General features: G+C 38.3%; 1 protein-coding gene and 1 long non-coding RNA gene across 2 annotated transcripts in view; one reads left to right on the top strand and one right to left on the bottom strand.

Annotated features, from left to right (window-relative positions):
• The window catches only part of LOC134670037 (uncharacterized), a 366,992-nt gene that overhangs the window by 51,057 nt on the left and 288,769 nt on the right, over window positions 1-27,166 (bottom strand). The window lies entirely within an intron of this gene.
• The window catches only part of LOC134669999 (carboxylic ester hydrolase-like), a 41,833-nt gene continuing 20,073 nt past the window's right edge, over window positions 5,407-27,166 (top strand). The window contains exons 1-5 of the mRNA XM_063527646.1: window positions 5,407-5,662; window positions 17,298-17,394; window positions 18,707-18,892; window positions 19,457-19,642; window positions 26,660-26,850. Of these exons, the coding sequence (XP_063383716.1) occupies window positions 5,471-5,662; window positions 17,298-17,394; window positions 18,707-18,892; window positions 19,457-19,642; window positions 26,660-26,850 (852 nt within the window). The 5' untranslated portion in view covers window positions 5,407-5,470. The remainder of the gene's footprint in view (window positions 5,663-17,297; window positions 17,395-18,706; window positions 18,893-19,456; window positions 19,643-26,659; window positions 26,851-27,166) is intronic.

Consider the following 27,166-nt stretch of genomic DNA (forward strand, 5'->3'; position numbering starts at 1 on the left):
CGATTGAGCATAATTTCATTTAGGTCTACCGTTAAACCGGCTCGCGTTTATATATAAAGATTAGGTATATTTGATTATTGATGAGGAAATGGATATTCCGATGTAATACTATCTACTTGTTTGTTACATTGTTTTTTTGACATTTAGATTTTATTCTAGAAATTCTAGACTAGTATTTTTTTATACAATTTTTTTTTTATGTTTGACGATCCTTTTGTGAAATTCTTAGTGTTAAATTTGACATGTATAATAATCCAATTTTATTATGGAATAATATTAACATCAATAAATTGCTCTGATAATTAGATTAAGATTAATTACGATTCATAAGAGCTTGTTGCTAGGCCTACATGAATAAAGTATATTTTGATTTTGATTTGATTTTGAAACCAATTTGCCAGTAAATAAAAACAAAAAACTATATTCATCCTTTTCTTTTGGGTGCTAGTACTAGTGTAAGTCAAAGATAGTATGATGATTCTCTTTGTCTATGTTTGAAATGAGACAGTCCTTTGACAAACTATGTATAGTAAAAAATAGTTGTGAATATCTTATACATTTTTATTACAATATTAGTCAAGATAATGAAATATAGCTTTCTCACTAAAAAAAGGCGCGAAATTCAAATTTTCTATGGGACGATATCCCTTCGCGAATACATTTTTCAAATTTGCCGCCTCTGACAAGATCTGATTGACCAGATGTAGGTATTTTTACGTAAAAAGATATTTTAATTTCACGTAATGTCCGCATCTAATTTATATATGTGCACGGTAAACCAACAAATGAATGATAAGAAAAGACAGACAGTGTTACTGAGCGGGAGGTGGGGCGAGGGGCGAGGTATAGGTAGGCTATGATAGGCTCTCGACCGCCGCACCGGTGACTGACGGACCAGCGCGGCGTATGTATGAATTTCGCGCCTTTTTAACTAGATTTTACTATTACAATGCAAGCTACACACAGAAATTTCTTACTTTCCATAATATGGCTGCGTATATTATTTTATAGTAATAGACTTATTTTTACAGACTCTAATTCAATATTAGATATTATAGGACAAAAAACGTATATTAATTCTAAAGCATATATCTTATTCTTCTAATTTTTTAGCTTGCCTATTAACTTTATAATTTAGATATGTTGTTGTGGATTTATTAAACTTTAATTCAATATCGACAAAATAATAAGCTAATTGTAGTTTGACAAAGAAGCACGTTAAAAAAAATTCTAATAATTTTACATTATAAAGCGTCATACATATTATTAACAATGGAACTTAAACATTGCACTTTAATTCAATATTAAAAAAACATTACTAAAAATATATAAATACCTAATTTATATCTAACGCTCGTTCTAACTTTTCATCGTATACTGCAAATATGCTTAAAAATATGTCCCATATGAGATAAGTATCACTTTTTCAACTTTAGAATTATCAAAACTTTTAGTGCAAAAATCCGGTCCCACTATTGAGCTAATAACGCAGGTCGGCATTTTGTTGCTTAATACACGTTATTTGTGGAAAAGTATTAACCGGTGTACACCTTCGCGCTTGCGTCAGGCAGACTGAGACAAACTCGTTAGCGATGGGCGAGTCGAGTTATCTGATTCGAATAATCCGAATCAACCTACAGATGAGTTGATTCGAATCAAGACTATTGGCAATCCGAATCAACTCGGCCACTAAACTGACTGGTAACTTGGTATCCGATCCGCTGACTCGGCGAATGAATCGCCAATTCACCAACTCTCCGAGCCGAGTCAACGCTACGCTAAGGCCATTCAAAAATAAACCTTAAATCGATAGCCCGAAGGTTCTTTTTACAACAACTGCCGCTTGATTCGCCATCCCGAGTCGAGTTCACTGGTAGTATGGCCATTGAAAAATAAACCTTAATTCCGTATCCCGAAGGTTCTTTTTACAACAACTGCCGCTTGATTCGCCATACCGAGTCGAGTTCACTGGTAGTATGGCCATTGAAAAATAAACCTTAATTCGGTGTCCTGAAGGTTCTGTTTACAACAACTGCCGCTTGACTCGTTTGCGGCTCCGCGGCCCGTGACCTTGTCGCGAACTACGCAAACCGTCGAGTCGAGTCAGTTCGAATTTCAACTCGGATCAGTGGCCGAATCGATTCGAATGATTCGAATCGAAAAAAAGTGGACTCGTCACATCGCTAAAACTCGTACACATGACACGAGGTGAGTGCTTCAATTTTGGAACGTGTATAACACATCTACATATAAAATATCATAGGTTGCAGCCACCAACTGTCATGAGGAGGAATAAACAATTACCTTGATTATTTCTGAAAGTATACTTCTGAGAGAGTTGTACCCATACCTACAAAAAAAATAATCAGGAGAGCCAAATTAACACCATACTAAAATTTCGTGAGATTTAACTGAAACCACTTTTTCCCTATGTTTGCTGCGGGGTCCTTTGAGAGAAAAAAGTTTAATAACTAATTCTAAAATTAGCTACGTTAGGTATTAATTAAACCTTTTTTTTTGCGTACCTCTAAATTTGTCCATGAGTAGGTGCAGCGGGATAATTTCAACTAATCGAAATATGTTCCATGTTTTACATTAGGTACTAAGTAGAATCACACACAACACATTGTGTTTTCGCTATCTGGACATGCTTATATGGCACTCTAGTTAATAATGTAAAACATGGAACATATTTCGATTAGTTATATTTACTTATAGTACATTTGGAAGTTTTTTTTTATTTTGGAAGTTAAAATCCAAAACTTATACACTTAAATGTTAAATGATTTTGAATACCTACAGCCAAAATAACGATAGTATGTCTACACATTGTAATTATTTCCTGATTGACGCTTACTACCTTATATTTTTTCAAACAGTTGGTATTAGCTACACTAAATAAATTTTAAATAGTAAAAAACCGCGGATATTCCATGGCCTGTTACCTTGGCATTTGCATTCGCTTTGCGTTTCTTTCTTTTAACGAAGCAATGAGAATATTAGGTAATTAGATACAGTCAAGTGTAAAAATATGGGTGCATTCTCGAAAATATGTCCTAATAGCTCGCTGACGTAAGAGCTATGGGACATATTTTTAAATACCGCAGGCGGCTGTTGGTTCCATAGTTTAGCTGTGCGAGGCAGGAAGTTTCTGGAGAAACGCACAGTTGAGGACTGCCAAACAGCCATACCTACATCTGTGGTGAAGATAGATATGTTGTCGCGTAGGAATGTATTATCCCGTCGAACCATACAACAAATTTATGCAAGGCAATTTGACCCACATTGATTTGTAGTAACACACGTCTGATACTGAGTCGCTACGACCCAAATTGAGTTAGCATCACACGTGTGATGCTAGGGCGCTCCACGGGATATGGATCATGATGGATGTTTGATAGGTGGCGATAATAAACGCTGCGTTTTTGAGGCTGTACGCCGCAGTGAGCTCGACAAAAAACGAGATGAGCTTAAGGCTCGGCCGCCAGCCTCAACTTCCTACAATTATATAGGTGGCTGACGTGCCCAAAATGCGCTAGAGTATTTAGCAAGAAGATAGGGTACGTGAGCCACTTAAGGGCGCACCAGAGAGTGGATCAGCTCCACTCTAATGACATGAGTTAAAAATTGCCTAGTCCAGAGCACACAGTCGCTGTGGCCGAAATCGGTCAGGAGAGCATCATCATCATCAACTAATTTGGTAAAGGTGGACGGTTTCACGACTTTCACGGTACTAAACTGAAACTATTAAGTCCTTACCCAATTTGCTTAAGTCATAGACTAGGAATCCTCTAGACGGAGTTTAGAGCAATTATTTCATGCAACCGATGATGCCAAAAATGCGGGGGTGCGCGGGACGAGGTGAGCGAAGTCCCGTGCCGTGATTGGTCCGTTCAAACGACGAACGAGTTCACGGACGTCACACAAAGACACTTTCGACTCGAACATCGAGTAAAATTACCGTATGCGTAGCAGAGGGGGTAGCGCGACTATCCTAAGTCTGGAGGATGTTTTGTCTGTGGCTTAAGCGAGCCTAATTAAGCTTCTTAGCTTGCCGTATATCTTAATAAATTGTCAAAGTGAATTCTTAAGTGCTCATTAAACACGTGCATTCTAATTAGAGCACCTCGGATCTTAAGTTGAAAATAAAATCGGTCAAGTGCAAGCCGGACTCGCGCACGAAGCGTTCCATGCCATTACGCAAAAAACGGCAAAAAAATCACTTTGTTGTACGGCAGCCCCACTTAAATATTTATTATATTCTATTTTTAGTATTTGTTGTTATAGCGGCAACAGAAATACATCATCTGTGAAAATTTCAACTGCCTCGCTATCACGCGGTTAATCAGATACGGCCTGCTGACAGACAGACGGACAGCGGAATCTTAGTAATAGGGTCCCGTTATTACCCTTTGGGTACTGAACCCTAAAAAAAGGAAAGGTTTATTTCTAGAATCTATCTCTGTGTGGCAGCCTGCCAGTGCTAAGAGTTTACTACTCTTTCGTTAATTAAAAGTTTTGGCTCCTAACTGAAGCTAATAATTGTCGCGCTAAACTATCAATTTGAATAAACAAGAATAAAGTGCATTCTAAGATTGGTTCGTACGTTCATATTTCAGAGGCATGATTTGTGATGTTATCGGGATTCTATTTGTGTAAGTTCACGCTAAGACCTCTGAGACCTTAGACCTTATCGACATATTGATGACTTTATCGAATAGGCGGAATGAGGTCTTAGGGTCAACCGGGTGCCTTTCCATGCCATGAGGCTATTCATAAATTACGTCATTTCAAATAGGGGGGGGGGGTCTGGACATCGGATGATGGTAGCATGACGTAGGAGGAAACGGGGTCATTCGAAGCATGATTTTTGGATGATTTTAGGGGGGGGGGGTTCAAAAATCGTCAAAAATCGATGACGTAATTTATGGACAGCCCCCATGCACTGTGCCATGTTTATTAGACTATATCGGGAGTGGTAATGATACAATATGTATGAACTTCACCAGAAAGATAAATGATTTTGTAGGTTCGAATTGAAGAATTGGCCTAGAGGAATATCGAAAGATCAAAATGTACCTACTTACGTGTCGTGAAGTCTATCTAAATGTTATCTGAATTTTAATTATAATTAACAGTCAATGCGCGTTCAGTTTAGCACATGTTTTCAACGTTTGACAAATAACATATAAACTCCCATTGTTATCATATTTATGGTACATATAAATAAACATGGGTGCACTAACTACATAGAAAACTCATAAAGATAACCGCAACCGTTCACCATTTTAATTTGTTCCCACACACCACGCATTAGAGTTCAAATTAAAACTACACCGCGTAATCATTTATTTTTAAGAATAACTCGCAAGTTGACAAGCCGGGAGCCCGAGACGATAATAAACATTAATCAGTCCCACGCGACCGGCGGCGCGGGCGCACGTTTCAATCCGCGTTCCAATTTAACAAAATGTTTACGGTTAATCTTTTATTTCTTTTCGCGTGTGTGTCCTCGGCTTTAGGCCAGGGGTCGAAACCCGTGGTGCGAGTCACCCAGGGAGTGCTCCAGGGGTCGTGGAAGGTCTCGACCAAGGGACGGCCGTATGCCAGCTTTGAAGGAATACCGTATGCCAGGCCGCCGGTTGGAAAGTATAGGTTCAGGGTACGTATTATGAGTGACTAATAACTTGATTTATAAGAGAAATGTTGTCGACGGCATTTCATTATATTTTAACATTTTAACTCGTTGAAGGCAAGACACTATTAATTATGAGAAATGAGTTTTGCACTTTTTTTAATAGTTGTTAATTCTTTTTAACAACATTGGTCCACATCTTACAAATTATAATTAAATTAAATTACATGTTCAGTTGTATAAATCGCTATAAACTCTAAAAACTACTGAACGGATTTTCTTGCGGTTTTCACCTATCAATAGAGTGATTATACTGATTATTGAAGAAAGTGTAAGTAGTGCGATGTCGGAGCGCGTTCCTAGTATATAGGTAATATATAGTTGTATATAAATATTTATATACATAGAAAACATCCATTACTCGGGTTTTTATTTGTTAAACATAAATGAATAATTCCCTCGCCAGAATTCGAACCCGGGACTTCCTGCTTCGTAGGCAAGGACACTACCCACCAGGGCTAGGCTATGAGGTCATCAATAGGAAAATCAAACAAAGTCATTACAAAATAACAAACAGTAAACAGTGTCTATAGATTTTTACCAACGTTTTGGCAAAAAACCGTTTTTACACCTACATATGAACTATTTTATTCCAAACGTGTGTACAAGAAGAGATAGGTATACGTAAACAAGAAAATATTATCGTATTTGTCTGGTAACTAAGTATATTTGCAGTGTTTCCTCGTATTTGGTTGCCGTTGTTATAATCGTGGGATTTAAATATATATTCTATCTAATAGTAAATAATGCTGCATATAATGCAGCAATCTGCTAGTTCCATAGTCAATTTTAGCCCACTTCTAGCCGAGAATACAGATTACTACAAAAATCTGGAACCAATTATAAGGGCACCTCACACTAGTCTTTTAAGCGTTGGGGTTAATAGCGGAGTCAGTTATGAAGTTGACCCAAAAAATTTTTATTAAGCTATGAACTTCATCACATATGATCTTTGAGTAATTCTAAGCATTTCAAGCCTGGGAGGCAATAAGGGGTGGGGGGGTACAAAGATGGCCGCCACCCGTCATCATTCAAAAAAATCTATTCTGGTCCTGGTGGCTACTAGGGCAAGTTTGGTATCATTTTCGTATAAACCGGAGACGTAGAATTCATTGCTGATATTTGTTTTTTTCAGCTTCATAGTAATTTTACAAGAAATACGTAAAAAGATGAAAATTTAGGATGGAGGTTTTTGCTTTGAGAGCTAATAACTTTTGTATAGTGGCCAAAAATATCATATAAAAAATACTATAATATAGCGTAATTCATGCAGATTCTAAACATATACACGTTGAGTAATATCCTACTGCAAAAAGATGGCGAAAAAATTATTAAATGACCGCAGCGCGGATAGTTGGACTTTCGTTTATCTTGCGGACCGTCGTTTATCTTACAGAATGATCGAGTACGAGTATTTACGTAGGTATGCTTACTTTGCTAGATTTTATGATGACGAATAAAATACTTTCATCCAGACATAATTCATTATACAGACATAATTTTATGCACTTTAATTTTAATGCACTTGCAACGATTTGAGTGGGGCCTAGTGTTATTTGACCGGTGTTTTTTGTAAGGTGGAGGTAAGTACGTACTTCCCCAGTTGGGCTCTGCTCGGATAGATCTGGAATGACATCCGCTGTGCTGTGCCCTACCACACAAAGCGAGATGGCAGTGCCCATACCTCTCTTTTGAACGTAGTTTAAGGATATACCCGGGTCCAAAATTGGGTCCGAGAAATAACTAGAGTGACGGCACCAATCATGGACATGTTAAGCGCACTAAATTAGAATTTCGTTTAAAAATGGGATGTTTTTTGACGATACAAAAATGGTGATTTTTTTTTCGGCACTTAAATACATGAGGAACATTTAAACAAAACCATAAATTCTGTATGTCTAATACATAATTAATAAAAAATATATAAATTGAAATTTACGAAATCACCATTGATGGACATCAAAAATTCAGTAATGGACACCCAGTCATGGACATGGACCCAATTATGAACATCCATTAATGGACACTTTTGTATTGAACACATAAATGAAACAAATGATGTCACAAATCAACTTTTATTAACGCTATTTGAACTTTCATTTAGATTTCTAAGTTATACTATAAGAGTTTTAGTCCGGTTGCCGGCTGCATGAAACAAACCTGATCAAAAAATAGAATGTACCTACCCTGTAGAGGTACCTGACATTTAGTACCGTCCAACGCACTTGGTCGGCCTAGGCTTAACCTGGCAGATTTTGTACAAATGGCGAAAACGTTGGACCAAAAAAACATAAAAAAAATACCTCATCGAAAAATAGAATGAAACTTGTATGGTAGGGTACCTGACTTTGGGGACAGTAAAAAAAAAGTGGTCGGCCTCATCTTAGCCTCGCAGTTTTTGCAGTCCGACCAGATTTATTGGACCACATGACAGCTACAATTTACCTCATCGAAAAATAGAAAATAGAATTGTTGACGTATGTCTTGGTCGGCCTCACCTTAACCTGGCAGCTTTTGCAGTCCGACCAAATTTATAAAAAAAAAACATGAAAAAGACCTATCGAAAAATCGTATGAAACTTGTATGGTACGATATCTGCCTTTGAGGACAGTAAAAAAAAATGGTCGGCCAAATCCTGTATTGGCCGGCCGATTGGCGATTGGGTCGATCAAATTTGTGGTACCACGTGAGAGCTACAATTTACCTCATCAAGAAATAGAATTGGCAGTTTTTGCTGCCAGGCTACGAGTTTTTGCAGTCCAACCAAATTTGTGGTACCACGTGACAGCTACAATTTACCTTGTCGAAAAATAGGATGAAAAAAACGGATTATAATAGCTAAAATAAACCTGTTGACGTATGGCTTGGTCGGGCTCACCTTAGCCGGGCAGTTTTTGCAGTCCGACCAAATTTGTGGTACCACGTGACAGCTACAATCCCTACAATTTACCTCATCGAAAAATAGAATGAAACAAACAGATTATAATAGCTAAAATAAACCTGTTGACGTGTCTTGGTCGGCCTCACCATAACCAGTCAGTTTTTGCAGTCCGACCACAGTTATAAAAAAAACATCAAAAAAATCTTATCGAAAAATCGTATGAAACTTGTATGTTACGATAGCTGCCTTTGCGGACAGTAAAAGTAAAGTGGTCGGCCAAATCCTGTGTTGGCAGGATCCTGTGTCCGACCAATTTTGTGGTACCACGTGAGAGCTACAATTTACTTCATCAAAAAATAGAATGATACAACTGATTATAATAGCTAAAATAAACCTGTTGACGTATGGCTTGGTCGGCCTCACCGTAGCCTGGCAGTTTTTGCAGTCCAACCAAATTTGTGGTACCACGTGACAGCTACAATTTACCTTGTCGAAAAATAGGATGAATAAAAACGGATTATAATAGCTAAAAAAAACCTGTTGACGTATGGCTTGGTCGGCCTCACCGTAGCCTGGCAGATTTTGCAGTCCGACCAAATTTGTGGTACCACGTGACAGCTATTATTTGCCTCATCGAAAAATAGGATGAATAAAAAACGGATTATAATAGCAAAATAAACCTGTTGACGTATGGCTTGGTCGGCCTCGCCTTACCCTGGCAGTTTTTGCAGTCCGACCACATTTATCCATCCATCTAAGACAAAACAAAGAGCCCAATTATGGACAACTAAAAATCCCAGTTATGGACATCGTCCATTATTGGAAAATAAAGAGCAATCACAAAATCAACCCAACTCAAATGTTTAGTGCAATAAATTAAATAATTTAACACAATAAACTAAAAAAGTAATAAAAAGCTTAAGCTTGGACACTTGTCCATTACTGAATTTCATAAAATATCGAATCCAGTAATGAACAAACCCCACAAAAAACTTATTGCTGTGATTGGACATATTCAACTTAGCTCAATTTACTTGCAATATAGTATTATTCAGTAAAAATAACATCAAATCTCATTACAACATAACACAAGATAACAGCATGCACAAATATGTACTCACCTCCTTAACGATTTCAACAACAATAACGGATTTTTATGACCACCGCCCGCAACGAGATTTCACTTCGCAGCCATCTTAGAACAAAACGGCTGATTTTGGTGACATGTGTCAAAATGACAGCTCAAACGTCTATTGGTTATGCTTTACTGTTGCCAGTTGAAAAATGTTGGGACAGTTGCTTAAAAAATTCGATCAACGTAAAAAATGTCCATAATTGGTGCCGTGTCCATTACTGGTGCCGTCACCCTATTATAAATAAAATTATTCTAATAAAATAGCGCTCTTATTTTTGCTGATAATATTAAAACACTATTTATGAGAGAAATTGTACTACTTAGGAAGAGGCAAAATATTTATTTTCACGATAATTTTCATGCTATAACTCACTTTAAGTAATTTTATAGGTACTTACTTGTTGTTTTTAATAAATAACTTCAACCTGCACATAACATTCATTTGGATTTGATTTGGTTTGATTTTGTTTGATATTTTACATTTAATATTTGCTTCAGGTTGGTGTGGTGAAAAATTCTGTGTTTCACTCGGCGGCAAATTTTGTTTAACCCTCGTTCTTTGAAACCCTTACAACGCTCAAGATTCCATTTTTCGAACCACTCACTACGCTCGTGGTTCAATTTTGAAATCTCGGGTATCAATATTAGCACGAGCGGTTAAACAACAACTTTGCCCCCTTGTAAAACAAATAACTATTATGCGGAGAGCTTACATTTAGAAATCATAACAGCTATGTATATTTGTCATACTAATATAAGTTATGCAAGAATGACTTGGTGACAAACCAACGAAGCCCCGCGGGGATACCTGTGTGTATTTTTTTAACCTATACCAGAATTATGTCTGTGTACTGGAAACTGCGGACGTTAAATATACAGAAAGCATTTTATTCGTCATCATAAAATCTAGCAAAGTAAGCATAGTTACCTACGTAGATACTCGTACTCGACCATTTTGTAAGATAAACGCCGCCTAGCGAGAGTCCAACTACCCGCGCTGCGGTCATTTAATAATTTTTTCACCATCTTTTTGCAGTAGGATATTACTAAACATGTATATGTTTAGAAGCTGCATAAATTGCGCTTTATTATAGTATTTTTTGTATGATACTTTTGGCCACTATACAAAAGTTATTAGCTCTCAAAGCAAAAACCTCCATCCCAAATTTTTATCTTTTTACGTTTTTCTTGCAAAATTACTATGAAACTGAATAAAACAAATATCAGCAATGAATTCCACGTCTTCGGTTTATACGAAAATGATACCATACTTGCCCTAGTAGCCACCAAGACCAGAACAGATTTTTTTGAATGATGACGGGTGGCGGCCATCTTTGTACTCCGCCCTCCTCGACTAGACGCACGCTTCTTATCGCCTCCGAGGCTAGAAATGCTTAGAATTACTCAGAGATCATATGTGATGAAGCTCATAGCTTAATAAAAAATTTTTGGGTCATATATGGCAGCGATCCGTAACTGACTCCAGTATAAGTAAGTGCTGCGTCCGTTGCGTCGAGCAGCAGCTAGACGTCAACTCTCGGAAGACGCTATAGCGTGGGGTGCTTCGAGCAACACCGGCTTCCGACACGTCGGAAGGGAGGGGCCCAAGCGATATCTCACCGTACAAATCTTTCTGCCATTTTTCGCGGGGGGAAAGGTGCACACAGTCGCACTTCTCACACACTTACATACAAAATCCAATCTGTAATGACGACACAAATACATAGAAAATGACGCACGTCAAAGACAAATCTTGCAAATCTCGATCTCTTTTTGTGTACGGACGAGTGACTAGTGTCACAACACGCACACTAACACATTTTCGTTGAAGTATGTCATTGTATTCTGAGAGATGAGAAGTCGGATTTGTCGCTCGACCGATCCGCAATTTGTACTGAGCGAGCAAAATCGATAAATCCAACAATTACTTGAGACTAAAATATAATAATTGTATTTAAATGTAATTTAACGTATGATATGTAAAATAAAATATTACATGTGAAATGTAAAACTTTCTTTTTGTAAATTTGATGTCCCCAACCTCTTTTTATAACAAAAAACCGAGCAAACAGGCATTTTTGTGCAGCAGTGTTCACGCGCGCGTCTGGACTCGGTCTAGTGAAAAATCCAAGTGCAACTAGTTTTATTACCCGCGCTAGATTAGATTGACGTGCTAATCTTGTACCTCGGCAGAGGGGAAGTAGTGCGAATGCCGCCTCCCTTCCGTGTTGCTCGAAGGTGGGGTGGCTCTGTGTTTTTTAAAATCTGTTGTTGACATTAGTCTCAACACTAGTCTCAAAAAAATATTGATGCAGAATATCAAATCAGTACGGATATGGCCGTTCTTGTCTACGTGACAGCGTGATAAAACGGCTCGGAGTAATTAATTGTTAATTACTCCGAGTAAAACGGTGTCGGTCACTTTCCTTCCCGCGGTGTTAAAAAGTGACAGTTATTTTATCACGTGGATAAAGATGGATAATGCTAGCCATAATTCGCCGGCAGGACCGTATTTTAATGTCCCTCCAGGCTATAATATTATTATAACTCCAGGCTATACCAAGTTTAACATAGAACATTGTTTAGAAACTTCACACTTAATTAGGAAAGTTAAAGTTCCAATATGGCAGTTATACTTGTACGAGTTATAAATGGCCTCTTTGGTACACTTAGCTAACGGCAACGTGCATTTTCAATAGAGGAATAATCAATATCATTCGAGTCTCAAAACTTATTTTACGATATCGCCATTTTTCCTAGGCCAATAATTAGGTTTGTATTTATCTGAAGGACTTAGAATCTGGAACGGTAGACTATACCCGGTTCATATCTAATCCAACAGGAATATATTAATCATTCCAGTAAGCACTCTATAGTTCGTTTTTTTTTGCATTATAAAGAACTCCATAGAAGCAAGCGTGCAGTTTTTGTCAGGCTCTTTAATTGTTAATAATTATTGAATTATCTAATGTAGCAAGTTCGATACACATAATTTACTTCAAATTATTACCGCTAAAAGTGCCGGATTTGAAACCACAAGCTTACTTCTGCGAAGTTCTTTCTAATGCTAAAAAAAACGGACTATAGTCCAGTAACTGGAATGATGGCCTTCTTTATGTTCCAGCTCACCCAATCCAGCGCCACTGCCATAGTGTAGTGTAGTCAATCCAAAAACACGGTGTACAAATACAAATACTACTAACTTTATTTTGCATGAAATATGTTACAAAAGATGGTCAGACAATAACATATTTCACCAGCATCTGGCTTGCAAAAAACTAAAACTACAACTAAAACTAAGTTTAAACAGTCATAATAGTCAAGGCCTAATATTGTATGTAATATTGTATGTATTGTATAATACAATGAGCACCTTTATGTAAAAACTAGAAACAATAGCCATTATTATTATTTTCTGTCTAGTTAACTAGTTACCTAAGAGATATGAGGTTCATTCCGGCGACAGGTTTTCAAGGTAACCGAGTTTCTATTTATAAATATAAGACTTAACTTGCCACGAAGCGTAAATAGTACTTACTTTTGATGACTTGGTAATGAATGCATGTTTGAATACAGTGCGATATTTAATCACTACACTTTAATAAAATAAAGTACGCCGCGTCTGTCTGTTTATGTGTCTGTATGTTCGCGATAAACTCTAAAACTACTGAACGGATTTTGATGCGGTTTGCAACTATCAATAGTGATTATTGGGGAAGGTTTTAGGTTTTCAGTTACCCGTGAGAAGCCGGGGCGTGTTGCTAGTTACCTATAAGATTGCTGCGCCCTTGCAGGGTCCATATAATTACTAATTAGTATTATTTAATACTATGTTATATGATCACAATAAATGGTTTTGACTTTTGTAGGCTTTTTAGCGCAATTTGGGCCCGACAATAAAGACGTTCAGTTATTATAATGTAGAAATTTAATCTCGCGAAGTATTGCCAGATGCTCTTATCGACGTGATTGCGTTATTCTGACAGTGTTTCCCACAAATGTTGATTCTCCGTATTATTATTCCACTCGCAATTTTAATGTGGTTCCTTGGAGTTAACAGCTTGAATGTACCCTTAATGAATCAGGTGCACACATTCCCAAACTTCTGTTTTTGGCTTAGGTACCTGTGTATCCCAAATCAGTGAACTTTAGACAACGTTCATGAAATGGTTAATTAATAAAGTACGGAAAACATTTGTTGAACGTTCTGAAGCCGGGACAAAACACGACACATTCTGAAACTCTACGAGACACTCCTCCTTCCTTATCGTGTTTCCTCTCTTAGGGAAGCGAAACACGTGTCGAATTTCGAATTTAGCACTTTTGGTGGTGTTTTGTTGTATTTATTTTATTTGCGTAGGTATTTATTTTGGTTTACCTTTATTTTGCCGTCAATTTTTCTGCAGATTTTCGTTTCACAGAAAATGTTTCAAGTAATTTCAAATCGCAAAATAATCTTTACATAGAATATTTACTTTAAATAATTTTAGTTCGGATTAGTTACGTTTCACCAAAAATTTGAAACATTAGTTTTGTTTCATGAACAATTTGTTCATGTAATCTCATTCCACAGAATCATCGATCTGTAGAAAAGTCACTTCTTATAAATACAGTTCACCAAAATTTAATATACAGAATAGTCATTTAGTCGAATTGTATTTACTTAGTCGTTAATTTAACGCAATCTGCTTCTCTGGAAGGAATTCGTTTTTAGGGGTTGCCGTTCTACCTACTCGTAACCTAACCCACTTTTCTGGCAACAGTTCGTTTTCTTGGGGGTCGCAGTTCTAACCTAACCTAACCCACTTTTCTGGCAACAGTTCGTTTTCTTGGGGGTCGCAGTTCTAACCTAACCTAACCCACTTTTCTGGCAACAGCTCGTTTTCTTGGGGGTCGCAGTTCTAACCTAACCTAACCTAACCCACTTTTCTGGCAACAGTTCGTTTCCTTGGGGGTCGCAGTTCTAACCTAACCTAACCCACTTTTCTGGCAACAGTTCGTTTTCTTGGGGGTCGCAGTTCTAACCTAACCTAACCCACTTTTCTGGCAACAGTTCTTTTTCTTGGGGGTCGCAGTTCTAACCTAACCTAACCTAACCCACTTTTCCAGCAAGGGTTCGTTTTCTTAGAGGTTGCAGCTCTAAAGTAACCTAAACTCCTTTTTTAGCAATTTCAATGAATACTAAGAGTATATGAAAGGTAATTTTGTAAAATAATAATTGTGGAAATTAATATTCTGTGAAATGTAGTGTCGCACAAATAATATTCAATGAATAATAATTCTACAGTCAGTCTTTTATTTTATTTAAAAATCTTTGAATAAATATTCTGAAGTTTAATCAAGTTACAAAATATGTTTCTTTGAAATGAATAATCGAAGAAACAGAATTAATTGTAATAAAAATCTGCGATTCCATTATTCTATGAATAATTTTCTGTATAACAAAATTCTGCAAAAAATTTGGCGGTAAAATAAGGGTACACCATTTATTTTCGCAGTGCGAGGGTGGGAACAATAAATGCATGCAAAAAGTACAAGTACGTAATCGGAAACTCCGGTATTTGCCATATAATTACAGGAGAAGCATTTAACATGGCTAATAGATCGCGGTCACGCAACCAATATGAATACAAAGGAATTTCTCGAAAACTTGGCAAAAAGAACTTCTTCATGGCTCTTTTTTTTCCTTACTCAAAATAGGTACCGTATTCGATATAGACAACAAAATAAATGCTCATTGTCCTTTCCCAATCGTCACATTGTAGTATCTAATATACCTTTCTATTATAAAATTACTTATGAACAGTTTTAATTTGTGTGTGCGTGACGCCCCTGTCAATTTATTATTCCATGCCAAAAATTTACTACTTTATTTGCAATATATTAATTAAGAAAGTGTCTAAAAAGTTAGATCTGAAGACAAATTTGGTTATAAGGATCAATCCACACTAGCGTCTTTAGACCGTCGGCGTAGACCTAGTGCTTACTAGAGTAAGCACTATGGAAAATGGCGTCACTGCCAGGCGTGTCTCACTCCGCGATTTCGTCTCTTTGCTACAGGTATCTAAAAGTACATTCTTTCGACCCCAATTTTGTGGTTTGCCATAACACACGACACACGCAACAGACGCGTTTTGTTAGAGAGTGAGTCTTCTGTACCTAGTACTATTATTTATTCTGTGTCACTGCGCAGTCGTGGCATGGAGCAGCAGCCATAGAGTTGACTAAAATAGACGCCGACGCTCGGGACTCGGGAGTCGGGACTATGTGTAGGGTCTCACTTAAAGTTAAGAAATCGCCCACACAATTTGATGCAAGTTATTTGTGTCCGAATGAAAAGGTCCCAATTTCACTCCCAATTAACACTGCAATTTAAGTCTAAAGCGGTGTATTATACAGTCAATATTCATTTGCAGTTTACGTTAATTATACGAGTTAGCGAATTGAAAACCCAGAGGAAAAGTTTAGCAATTAACGGTAATTTTTAACGTTTACTTTTAACTGCTTTTTGTTCTTCTTAACGAGGAAAATCGCCCCGCGTGCTTGTACAAGTACAAATTCCCATTTCCGGTTGAACTTCAAAATGGCGAAGGTCTAGAGATAACTTTTTGTTTTTTGCTTATTTGAACTGTCATATTGACAGAGTAAGTGTACTGACGTGGGAGTATGCAGCTAATGAAGAATTGATCTTGAGATGCGTTTAACCATTATTTAGTTAACAACCAGTGGCCCATTTTATAAAGCTACAAGTTACAATTTACAAGCGGAAGTCTCTTTCTAACCCTATGTGTTAGAACGAGACTTCCGCTTGTAAATTGTAATTTGTAGCTTTATAAAATAGGCCACAGCTATCACTTTACTAAAAGCAACTACCGAACAACGTCATACTACGAGCACACATAAGTAGGGTTTGCAATCCGGATCCGAAATGTATGAAATTATCCGGATCTGGATCCGGATCCGCGGATCTTCCCATACATTTCGGATCCGTCGTGCAAACCCTACACATAAGCCATTAGTGAATTCGTTATAAATTTGATGGAAGCCATTTTTAGGGTTCCGTACCTCAAAAGGAAAAAACGGAACTCTTATAGGATCACTCGGACGACTGTCTGTCTGTCCGTCTGTCACAGCCTATTTCTCCGAAACTACTAGACCAATTAAGTTTTTCAAACTACATCGTGTTACATATCAAATAAAAGAGCTCATTGTGAGAATTACAACAAGAATATATTTTTTTATAATTTAAGTTTAGAAGTTGTTACACAGTTACACAAAATAGTTCTTTACCTATAAATGACAGGAAAACCTATTAGAAATGTGCGGTCAAGCGTGAGTCGGACTTAACTACTCAGTTTTTGATCTGACCCCTACGGGTTTTATAAAGATATTTCACTCGCGTTTCACTTAAAAAAATACGGTGTGAAAAATTCTGAAATCTACGGAACCCTTGGAACGCGAGTCCGACTCGCACTTGAGCGGTCTCTTTAAGAAGAAGTACAAATTCAATTCGAGTTTTGAAGTATACAAAAAAGTTCCAAATTGGGTCTTACCATGAATATGTACCTTTTATTTGATTGTTATAGGAGCCGCAACATATGAAGCCATGGGCGGGAACGTGGGACGCGTCGAGGCCACTTTCTGATTGTATGCAGTACGATCCCTTTGTGAAGAAAGTTGTAGGTAAGAGCTGTTATCAATTTCACTAACTAGCTGACAAACCTATTTATTTATTTCAACCTTGTCTGGGACATATATAAATATGTTACTTTCGAATATCAAACAAACACGTCTGGTGAATATCGATATGAATCTTTGAAAGTCAGTTGGAAGTATGTATATTGTATATTTAGCCCTGATGACAAAAACTACAATTATTTGGTAACACTATTGATCTTTCACTGAGTTCGGAGGCGAAAAAAGATTGTTTATTTGTCACGTACCTATCTGAATTAATGAATGAATTTATTTATTTAAAGACAACAATCTATACCTTAACACTTCTTATTTGATATTCCCTAGAAAACCGGGAAGCAATTTATTTGATATAATTATTGCTTTTTAGGGATTCGTAGACAACTAGCAACCCTTATATTTTCGCCATGTCCGTCTATCTGGATGTCGGCTTAGTTCGGTGATCGTCAGCACTAGTTCAACTATAAGCAGTGTTGCCAACTTGGCATAAATGATGCCAGATCTGGCATATTTTCACTCGCTTTGGCACCAAAATTTTCCATTTAGCATCTGGCATATTTTTTAGCATAATTTAGTCTAAGCCAAGTTTGCACCAACTTGGCAGCAACAATATGCGCCATCGCCTTATGTGGTTCATATTTTCATATGAATTTTGATTTTTGTGGACGGATGGACGTCAACGGACTATATAAAGTTGGTCAAGCAGATCTTGTCAGTAGAAAAAGGCGGTAAATTTTAAAAATGTATGTGTTTTAAGTGTCTAATTTCAAGTGATATTTTAGCATTTTTTTAGCATAGGTGTTTCAAAAATCTTTGGCATAATTTTGGCATAATCTAGACATTAGTCTAGCATTTTTTCAAAATCCGAGTTGGCAACACTGACTATAAGTCATACAAGCGTATTCTGGTTTTAATAATAGCTTACTAATTAGATCTGGATTAGATAAGGATTTGATCTGTCAGTGTCAAAAGTGACGTTTGTTGTTGAACAATGTCACTTTTGACACTGCCAGATCAAATCCATATGTAATTCAGATCTAATTATTAACCTGATTTAAACTTTCATGATTTTTACACATTATTAAATTGTACAACGAGACTTAATCGCGTATTTAAGTATTTACCTCCGACGCTTGGAGGACAGCGTTGTTCCCGTGGTCTCGGAGAAGACTGGCTAAATCGTAATACTTAAATACGCGATTAAGTCCGGTTGTACAATTTAATAATTATCAACCCGTTTTTAAAATTAGAATACCTGATAGGTGAAATTAAGCCTACGTATTATGCCCTTTCTTCCCAGGATCTGAGAACTGCTTGTACGTCAACGTGCATACGCCAAAGCTGAACGCCGGCGCCAACCTGCCGGTCCTGGTGTTCATTCACGGGGGCGCCTTCATGTACGGCGCTGGAGCCCTGTATGATGCCAGCAATATCATGGACTGGGACATGGTGGTCGTCACTTTGAACTATAGGTTGGGGCCGCTAGGTGAGTACTACATTGTATGATTAAGGCCAAAAACTGATGGGAAGAAAAGGCAGCAAAAAGTAATACCTACAGTGTGCAGACGGGTTGAGCTTAGAGTGTCCAATGACATGTCTAAAGGGCCACCGTGCATCACTCAGGCCGCTCGTGTTGCATTTGTTTAAGATCTGTGCACACCCGCGGATGCATATGCGTGTTGCGATATACAGGTCCTTAAGAGACGGCACACCACTTGCGTGACGTGTGCGTGCACGGCTCCAACATTTTAGCGCACGCACACGTAGCCGCTGTGCTCTGTGCTTTTAACATTAACATCACACGCTCCATCCTGCCCCGCTCGAGCGTCTACTGACTACTCAGACGCATTGTATCCACGGTCTACCGCGAACCACGTTCGAAGTATGGCCTCTCTCTCGCACTTGTATATCTCGTAGGTGTGACAAGGAGGCAACACGCCGAACGTGATGGTTCGCGGTAGGTCCTTAAAAATGGGACGTAAGATTGGTGAACCAAAATCCTATAAATTGTGATAACGTGTTAAGTATTCATTGATAATAACTTCTCCAGGTTTCCTGAGTACTGGTGACGAGCAAGCCCCAGGCAACGCAGGCCTGAAGGACCAATCGTTCGCGCTGCAGTGGGTCAAGAACAACATCATGATGTTCGGGGGCAACCCGGATAGTGTCACGCTCACTGGTTGCTCTGCGGGCGGGGCCAGTGTACACTACCATTACCTTTCTCCGATGTCCAAAGGTCAGTCTTGATGATATCTATCTAAAATTAGACTGCCACTGATCATTAGTTCATATTAATGAAGTTCATATTAATGAACTAATGATCAGTGGCCCGGATAGTCTTACGCTGGCTAGTTGCTCCGAGGGCGGCGTGCCCGTTAAAAGCGTGCACTACACTACCTTAGTTAGAGGCATAGACTAGGAATTTTTTAGACCGAGTTTAGAGCAATTATTTCATGCAACCGATGATGCCAAAATGCGGGGGTGCGCGGGACGAGGTGAGCGAAGTCCCGTGCCGTGATTGGTCCGTTCAAAGACACGGACGTCACACAAAGACACTTTCGACTCGAACATGGAATAAAATTACCGTATCCGTGGCAGAGGGGGTAGCGCGACTATGTAAAGTCTGGAGAATGTTTTTTCTGTGGTTAGAGGAGAATAGTATATGCCGCCAGGACAGTAACCTGCAGCTCCAACTCCAGGGAACAGGGCCGATTGATCACGATACGCGATCGACAGCCCGCCTGCTTCCGGCCGGGCGTACCTACACTACATTTTCTTCTTCTACCACTACCTTTTCCTGATGTCCAAAGGTCAGTCTAATTGACAACCACCTAAAGTCAACCACCTCCTTGTGTCCAACGGTAAATTATGAACGCAACGGCTTTGATTTACCTAAGAATTATACTTACTGTACTAAATTTTTCAGCCAAATTACCAAATGTCATCAGACCAATCATCAGGTTCCTATATATCATTTTTAGATGCATTAAAAGAGTACTTAGTGTTCATTAGCGACACAGGTGTAATAGTAGTCAACGCGTTTCAGTGTCTAAGTAGTTTTATATCAGCCGGCATGAAAGTAAACGCCTATAAATATTTTAATAGACATTCCGAGCCAGCTGTGGAAGCGCTATCCCAAGTTTCCCAAGAGGAATAAATTAAAATTCCGGCCAACTTTTGATGATCTTCACTCTGAAGGCAAAACAATAACAAGTACCTACCATCGTGCACACTACAGACATTTTCTAAACCTTATTTCAAAGAGTTAAGGCCCACACGTGGTCAGTTCAAAAAAAGCTAACGGAAAACCTTCGGAATGTTAATCATCCCTTACGTTCGGACCCTTAGATGTCGATTGTTTTTATAAATTTGGGGGACCTTTTAACCCGACTTCAATTTATCGAAGAAGTCTCTAAATTCGTCGCTCTTTTTTATTACAAGCTTTTATTTACTTTCACCTGACCGTTGTCTGTCTGTCTGTAATCAAATCTTGCATGTTAAATTTGATCCACTTCCAGGTTTCCGATAGAGCTCAAATTTTGCATGCATGTATAGTATAAATCGGATGATGATAATAGGAACTCTGTGATGAAACAACGCAACCCAATTGTGTCAGGGGTTTTTAGAATTGTCCCGATGAGTATTAGTTGTCTGTTGTAAGAAAAGTACAGTCAGCGATAAAAGTTTGTACCAAAAATGGAATTTTTGCCGAAAACTTATTTTTAAGTTAGTTCCATGATTTCTCGGAGATATGGCTGGGCCGAATAGAAAAAGTTTTTTTTTTCCGAAAGGGTGTCACAGATGGACCGGTTGTCTTTTTGGAATAGAAATTGAATATAAAATATTTACTATCGTAAAAACATACATTAGTTACAACATCATTGAGATAGAATGACGAGACGAGATCCTGGAGAAATCGGGAAACACTTCAAATATTAACACAGCAGCAGGGGACAGAGCGATGGGTAGATTGGGTATTTTTTATAAAAACTGGTGCATTTTGCTTCGCAAAACAAAATTATCCACCCTTACCTTATTTACAATGACCTTGAGATGATGGACATTTCATATACAACTTGTAAACCTCTTCTAGTTATCATTGGTCAGTTAAAATGCCCTCCGCACAGTATAATCTATAATGGCATTTTCAATTGCGCCAATCTCCATCTTAAAGACTGAATTATAATCTCCCGATTGCATTTTGTAAGCCAGCTGTCACGTCGGTCCGTCGGGGTTGAATAGTTTGCTCTACTTTTGCTCTACTATAGATAATAATCGAGAATCGTTCGACTGAAAAGATAATTAAATGCCAGAAATAATTTCGATTCTTTTTTTATGGCAAACAAGCATACGGGCCGATGCAGTCACCGTAGCCTATGGACGCCTGCAAATCACCACCAATTCAGCAACGCACGATTATGCTCACCATAAAAAAACAGACAGCCTGTCTGTTTGTAAAACATTCTTGTATCAACTGTGATTCTTAAGCCCGATTTAGACGATGCGAGAACTCGCATGCGAGTTTCATACCATTGCGGGTTTTGATCGGTCGGTTGAATTGGACGTAACCAACAGTCCGCAATGTAACTAAAATCGCATACGAGTTCGCGCGCCGTCTAAATCAGCCCTTACTAACTGAGCTCGTATCGTAATTGGTAATAATTATGTATGAATAATAGGAGTGCAGACTTATACTAGTTATACAGGACTGCGATGGCAATGTAGTCGACAAGCATTTTTAATAAAAGCCCAGCTGTCTCAATGTTGTGTTTGTTGTGCCAATATTGGTGATTGCAATAATCTGCTAGTAGAAATAAAATAAAATATAACTGAATGAGACAAAATGAAGGTGACTTGAGGCTGGTCATTGATACGATTATTAAGAAAGAAAAATAATATTTTAATTAATATTTAATGTCTTGCTCTTTGCTTATCAAAGCTGATAAAAAATATACACTACTTGAGGCAGATAATATGTATATAAGAAAGAAAAATAATATTTTAATTAATATTTAATGTCTTGCTCTTTGCTTATCAAAGCTGATAAAAAATACACACTACTTGAGGCCAGTTGAGGCAGATAATATGTATATAAGAAAGAAAAATAATATTTTAATTAATATTAAATATCTTGCTCTTTACTTATCAAAACTGATAAAAATACAGTGTCTATATTGTGTTTGCCTTATCTAAATCCAATCTTATTTTAACTGTTTGATGCTCAAACGCATTCTGCTAATTACGCGTAAGTATAAAAGTCATAACAGCCATTTGAACAGTCACCTGCAATAATATGTTACACAAAGAAGGCCGCAAAAATATCTGACACGATCTTATTTGTAGAGCCATAAGAACGTGACTGCGTGACACATATTTTTGTGGTTATTTATAATTATTGCAGGTGACTCGTGACTGTGAATGGCTAATTACGGCTGTTATGCTAAGTGTGGTCACTCCATTCCAATTTCATAGCTACCAATATTTTTTTCGATAAATTACCTCTGCCTTATTGAATATTCGCTGAATCCTTATCACAAACTTCACTACGATTATTGACGGAGCGAGCGTGGAGCGCGAGCGAAACTGTTTCCTTTTTATCTTGGCCAAAACTGAGGGGCTACCGCGAAAACCAAAATTCGCAAATTGCGGGGATCATTCTCTTTTACTGCAATGAAGGCGTAATTAGAGTGACAGAGAAAAATGCCCGCAATTTGCGAACTTCGATTTTCGCGGTTATAGCCTGTTTTCGTATATCCGGCTGTATGTACGGCCCTTACTTCTCCTCTACATGTCGCATTTCCCAATCAATATCGTGAAATTTTCTGAGCAGTTTCTATAATTACCTAAATATTTTGTTGGGTTAGTTTAGTTTTTAAACGGTTTCAAAATGCAAAGCGATGGGGTTCCGTAAGGTATACAGCTCATAGGGCTACAATTAACTGTATTAGTCTGTCAAGTACGTGATTAGAATTAAACTGTTGGCCTAGCAGTATTTATTGCTAGCCTTAGCTAAATACGGCTTTCGATCAAGCAGGCGCAACGTAGATTAATAGTAATCTCGACTGATGTTCCATTGTCGATGGATACTCGTCCGTATAATAGATCAAAGGAAACCAATTAAGGCTTCGAGAACATAGCGGTTGAATCTCAGTTATCAATTATCATATCGAGGGTATACTCAAGATCAGGAGCAATAAAGTGGTATTAAGTATCTGGCGGAAGTAGGGTTGCCATATGGAAGAATTAAATGTCCTGATAAAAATCCTGGCATCACCCTAAAAATCCGGACATTTCTTGTAACAGAGATTAGGCGTAGCTTATAGGCTGTTTCCCAGCAGTGGGACACAATATAGGCTATTAAAAAAAGTATTTGGTAATTTTGTTTTATACCTCTAGGTCTACCGCTTATCTCATGAGGTTAGTAGGTAAAGAAGTTTCACGGTGGTTTTCTAGTAGAAGTATATAGGTCTGAGTTTTGAGACTAGAACTAGTTTATATATTAAATTTTCACTTAAGTACTTAGCGTGTTACAAATCCGTTCCAGGCCGCCAAGCCTTCTATTCTATCTGATCCGCCATGTAGGCCAATCTAAAGGGTCTAGGTAAATATTTTCCTAGATAAACGATATAGTAATGTTTACAAACACATAATTGTTTGTGTTTGCGCAAGTTAATATCATGGTTGACCAGACAGTGAGAGGCAATGAACGCAGATAAGGTAAATGTCTCAAGGGGCTTCATATCTGTTTATGATTTTGAAACATAAGTACCTATATTTGGTTGCATGCAAACGAATCATTAATACTATAATAGGATTGTGAATAGAGTTAATATTAGTTACTTAGTAACCTATTTATTAAAGTAATTTTATTACGGTACTTTTGAGTAGGTAACCATCACAAAAACCATCAATGGTTCAAAAGCCCCCTCCAGACTATGTGCGTGAATCGCGGCGCGACGTCGCGGAGCGAACATATCGCGAAGTTGACGTATAACTCCACGCTCGCACACTTCACGGCGATTTCGCAGTTTGGTTTGCGGCAATATGGCGGAAAAGCATCAGCTGATCGAGTTTAACTGTTAGTTATCTATGGCATCATACGTGATTTAGCTGTTTTTCCATTTTGTTTTATTGTAAAACCGTAAAATATAGCTGCTTAATATAATATAATCATAATAGAATTAGTATTTATCTTGCCACAGAGGAGCCAAAATATCGTGTAATGTGGACGAGTCTTGCAAGTTCGCGCTTCGCGTCTCCTTTGACGCAGGCCGAAATACCGACAAAAAACCGGGCAAGTGCGAGTCGGACTCGCGCACGAAGGGTTCCGTACCATAATGCAAAAAAAAAAAACAAAAAAAAAAGCTAAAATAAAACGGTCACCCATCCAAGTACTCACCACTCCCGACGTTGCTTAACTTTGGTCAAAAATCACGTTTGTTGTATGGGAGCCCCATTTAAATCTTTATTTTATTCTGTTTTTAGTATTTGTTGTTATAGCGGCAACAGAAATACATCATCTGTGAAAATTTCAACTGTCTAGCTATCACGGTTCGTGAGATACAGCCTGGTGACAGACGGACGGACGGACAGCAAAGTCTTAGTAATAGGGTCCCGTTTTACCCTTTGGGTACGGAACCCTAAAAACGGAGAACAAGGCGCGAAAGCGTGAACATTCTGCGAAATCGACGCCACACTTGCGTTCGCGGCTTCGCCCGCGATTCACGCGCATAGTCTGGAGGGGCCTAAATACTAAACGTGCTGAGACCAGACTTGCTAGCACGAGTTGCATTCTCGTACGCGACTCCATGTTACATCAAGCGCAACTTCAAGTAGGTATAGTATAGGTAGTATGGACTCGCGCGCGTAAACGCAAATTATGCTAAACCGCCTGGGCGTATTTGTTGTCGAAATCTCATAGACCATAGTACAATAAAATGCACAGAAAAGTTTAGAGTAATCTTTTGGGAGCAAAACAATAAACATAAGCACTTACCTCTGTGTCCCACTTCTAGAAGTATGATCGATGTTTCGCTTAGGTATTCCACCAGCGGCATCCATAAACATCATCTTAAAAATGATCTGAGGAAAGCCTTACAACCGTGTAAATTGGTTCTAGAAATTGCACTTATGTCAACACACAAAATGTTTTGTTTGAGATCATTACCAACACACAGAGTTTTTCATTTTGTCGTTCTTATTTACCTATTCATTGGCACGATTCCAAACCACAATAGGTACTGAAAATCGGGAACGATACAACCACTTTTTATGACTTTGTTCCATCATTGGCGTGTTGTTGTCATACGAAATATCCGGTTGTCAGTGTGATTTCAACCATCAGCTTCACGACCAAACAACTATTGTTTTATTGTATTGTTTGTTCTATTTGTCTTCCGTGAAGCCCACGATGCGTTATGTGGAGGAATTAAAATTGCGACGAAAGAATAGTAATTTTTATGTATAAAATGGAATAGGTATACCTATTCAGATTATAGGAAGGCGTTTAGAATTTTAATGATAGCTATATACAGGGTGTTTGGTACATCGTTTGCCAAATTAAAACGGCAGATAGCTTGAGTCATTTGCTATGTTCTCATGCCTAGAAAAACAAAATTAGCCATGGTTTTTTTACTACTACGCAAGTAAAAATTTGAATTTTACGAAAAACTGTCATAGAAGGGAAGATTTTTTTTGCACCAAATTAAAAATTTCTAGGCCTGAGAAGATAGCAAATGACTCAACCTATCTGCCGTTTTAATTCAAATTAAAACGATGTACCAAACACCCTGTATCTTATAGGAGCTCTTTGTTGTCACACGTCACACTTCAAAACTCATACTTAGATTATAAAAAAACCGGACAAGTGCGAGTCGGACTCGCCCACCGAGGGTTCCGTACTTTTTAGTATTGGTTGTTATAGCAGCTACATAAATACATCATCTGTGAAAATTTCAACTGTCTAGCTAGGTATCGCGGTTCGTGAGATACAGCCTGGTGACAGACGGACGGACAGCGGAGTCTTAGTAATAGGGTCCCGTTTTACCATTTGGATACAGAACCCTAAAAAACGCTGCGTATTTGCGTATTTTCTTTTTACCCGACTAAGGCAACGCAAAAGGAGGGTTATGATTTTGACCGGTATTATATACACTATTCATAGAAAAATGTAGGTACTAAACATTTTAACTGCTATACTTTTCAATGCATTTAATGCCGTTCATTTTCAATGCATTTTCAAATTTTTTTTTAGGTACATTCGCTCGAGGTATAGCCTACAGCGGCGCCGCCTTCGCGTCCTGGACTCACTCGGTGAAGCCTCTACAGAAGGCCAAGAGTCTGTCGGCCATCGTGGGCTGCCCTACGAACACTAACCGGGAAATGGTTGACTGCCTTAAGTACAGGCCCGCTGAGGTTGTGGTCGCAGCTCAGACTGAGATGTTTGTAAGTATATCAATTACTAGCTATCAACGTTAGGTACCTTCGCTCGAGGTATAGCCTACAGCGGCGCCGCCTCCGCGTCCTGGACACACTCCGTGAAGCCTCTGCAGAAGGCCAGGAGTCTGTCGGCCATCGTGGGCTGCCCTACGAACACCAACCGGGAAATGGTTGACTGCCTTAAGTACAGGCCCGCTGAGGTTGTGGTCGCAGCTCAGACTGAGATGTTTGTAAGTATATCAATTACTAGCTATCAACGTTAGGTACCTTCGCTCGAGGTATAGCCTACAGCGGCGCCGCCTCCGCGTCCTGGACACACTCC

Source organism: Cydia fagiglandana, chromosome 13 (assembly GCF_963556715.1).
Source record: "Cydia fagiglandana chromosome 13, ilCydFagi1.1, whole genome shotgun sequence".
Taxonomy (NCBI): domain Eukaryota; kingdom Metazoa; phylum Arthropoda; class Insecta; order Lepidoptera; family Tortricidae; genus Cydia; species Cydia fagiglandana.